The sequence below is a fragment of the Cyprinodon variegatus genome, unplaced genomic scaffold, assembly GCF_000732505.1.
Source record: "Cyprinodon variegatus isolate N-32 unplaced genomic scaffold, C_variegatus-1.0 Scaffold24, whole genome shotgun sequence".
Lineage (NCBI taxonomy): Eukaryota > Metazoa > Chordata > Actinopteri > Cyprinodontiformes > Cyprinodontidae > Cyprinodon > Cyprinodon variegatus.
The window spans coordinates 2,093,574-2,095,768 of NW_015150477.1; the positions used below are offsets into that span (position 1 = coordinate 2,093,574).

Below are 2,195 nucleotides of genomic sequence, written 5' to 3' on the forward strand. Positions count from 1 at the left end.
CGCCAAAGACTAAAGTAATTGTATCCATAAATTTCACCTAATTGTCTTTACTCTTCATTTGAGTTTTTCAGATTGAAAGCATATCATCACTCATCACTTTGGCGCCCCCTAGTATAGCAGTGTCCCTATGCACCGCGTACACTGCATACCCCCCCTTTCTACTCTACTGTAATAAAGATAACAATAGTCAGTTTTGCTTTCAGAAAAAAAAATACATAGAAGATTGTAATATGCTGCTTTGAGAAGCTCACATCTTCATGAATTCTGATGTTTTCCTACAGAGCTGAAGATCGTGGTGATTGGGAGCGACGGTGCAGAAAGGAATGAAGTCATTAACCTGATCCAGAACCACCTTAAGTCCAATGAGACCAGCTTCAACCTTTCCTGTCTGCCTATTGAAGAGGTTTATCCTGAGAGCTATGAAGGTCTTGATATGGATCATTTCAACCGACTGGGTCAACCAGACTATGATAGCAAGGAAATGGAGATCAAGAAGATCACGAGGTGCATCTCCAAAACCGCTCACCATGTGTTCCTGTTGGTCATTAAGAACGGTCAATCCAAAGAAGAAATTAAAACAATGGTGGAGAATATAAAGGCTGTATTTGGTGAGAAAGTAACAAAGAGCATGATTCTTGTGCTCAAGGGAGAGGCTCTAGGCAATGAGGGGATTTCCACAATAGAAGACATTAATAAAGAGGACAAACTGAAATTCATCAGGTGTGTTAAAGTCTGCAACCATCAAGAGAGTCAGTCTGCAGTCAGTGAAATCGTAAATGAAATTCAAGAAATCATCTCAGAGAGTGGAGGAAAATGTTACACCCACAAGATGATGATGATGATGATGATGAAGGCTCAGAGCTCAGCAAAAAAAGGTAAGTAGTGATAGGGTTCTGGCTCAGAGTTTTAGTCAAAGTTAAAAACGGGACGGGCTTTCTTTAAGCAGGTACTGTGTTTGTTGACTGTTAGATTCAAAATATTGTGAGTTCATATTTCATATTTCATAAAAGTTTATGACCCTGTAAATGCCTTCTGGCTGAAGGCAAGTCTAAAATAAACCTCCTGATTGAATCACAGGACAGAATGTAGCATCTTANTTAAAGGGATACTTTGGATCTTGCTGATCCATCCAATCTCATTCCTCCTGTCAAATGTTTTCCCTTTTCTTCTTTTTCCTTTCAATGGGCTCTAAGCACAGCTCCACTGCCTCCTGAACTGAAGGCATCTCCTTTGTTTCATCTCTTTCTTTCCTGGATGAACTGATTAATGCAGGTATGTCTGGCCATTAGAGAAAGAGGAAACAAAGAATCTGCCTTAAATTCAGGAAGTAATTGAGTTGTGCTAAGAGCCCATTAATGACGAATGTCCCCTTTCGTTAAGACCAGACTCTGAGTTTTCCGTTTCACAAAGAGAGATTCCTCCCCAGAGCTAACCTGGTCGGTATCAGGTTTTCAAGGTCGGTCTAAGCGCAGTAACCGAGATAACTGTTGAGTGTAAATCAAACTGAACCAGACCGTGCCAGACACATCTTAACCGCGCTAACATGGTACTAGTTCATCAGTAGGGCTCGGCGCGGTTCAGTTCAGGTTCAGTTCTCAGATAACACAGAGCGCATGAGCAGACATCTCCTTACAGTCAGCCTCTGTAATCATTCATAAAAATCCTAGCTTTCCTGCCAATCACATGATTTCCTGTGAAGATTCTGCTTAGCAGTGTGATAAAGCTCAACGTCTATCATTTCTTGTGTCTGTAAGCACTGATTAGACTATCGTTTGTCATATCCACTCAAGCATGCATGGCTGAGTGGTGCGTTTTGCAGCCGCTGTTCTCAGCTACCTGTTTTTAAGTTATCTTTAATGTTTTTACACATCCTCCTTTGGACTGTCCTCTCCACTCTACATCGACCTGGGGCAGGTTTATCACAGTATACGGTGGCTGATCTCCTCCTGCTCTGTGGGCTTCTGTCTGCGCCTCCTCCGCCAGCTCTCCAGCTACACCCAGAGATAGCGCTCCTTCCCCGCCGGAGATACATCCACCACGGATCTTGTCAGAATTTCCACATCGATGACTTTGTTGTGCCATATGCCATGATTGTACTTTTTGGACATTGGGAAGCAGTGTCCATATTTCTTATTTAATCAGATATTATTTCAACTTCAACCCTATAATGTCATTCTGGTCCCCTTCTTGCCGCT

At 42.3% G+C, this 2,195-nt stretch overlaps 1 protein-coding gene across 1 annotated transcript in view; it reads left to right on the top strand.

Annotated features, from left to right (window-relative positions):
* The window catches only part of LOC107096714, a 24,138-nt gene that overhangs the window by 15,581 nt on the left and 6,362 nt on the right, over positions 1-2,195 (top strand). The window contains exon 4 of the mRNA XM_015393495.1: positions 282-875. Coding sequence (XP_015248981.1) covers positions 282-875 — 594 coding nt within the window. The remainder of the gene's footprint in view (positions 1-281; positions 876-2,195) is intronic.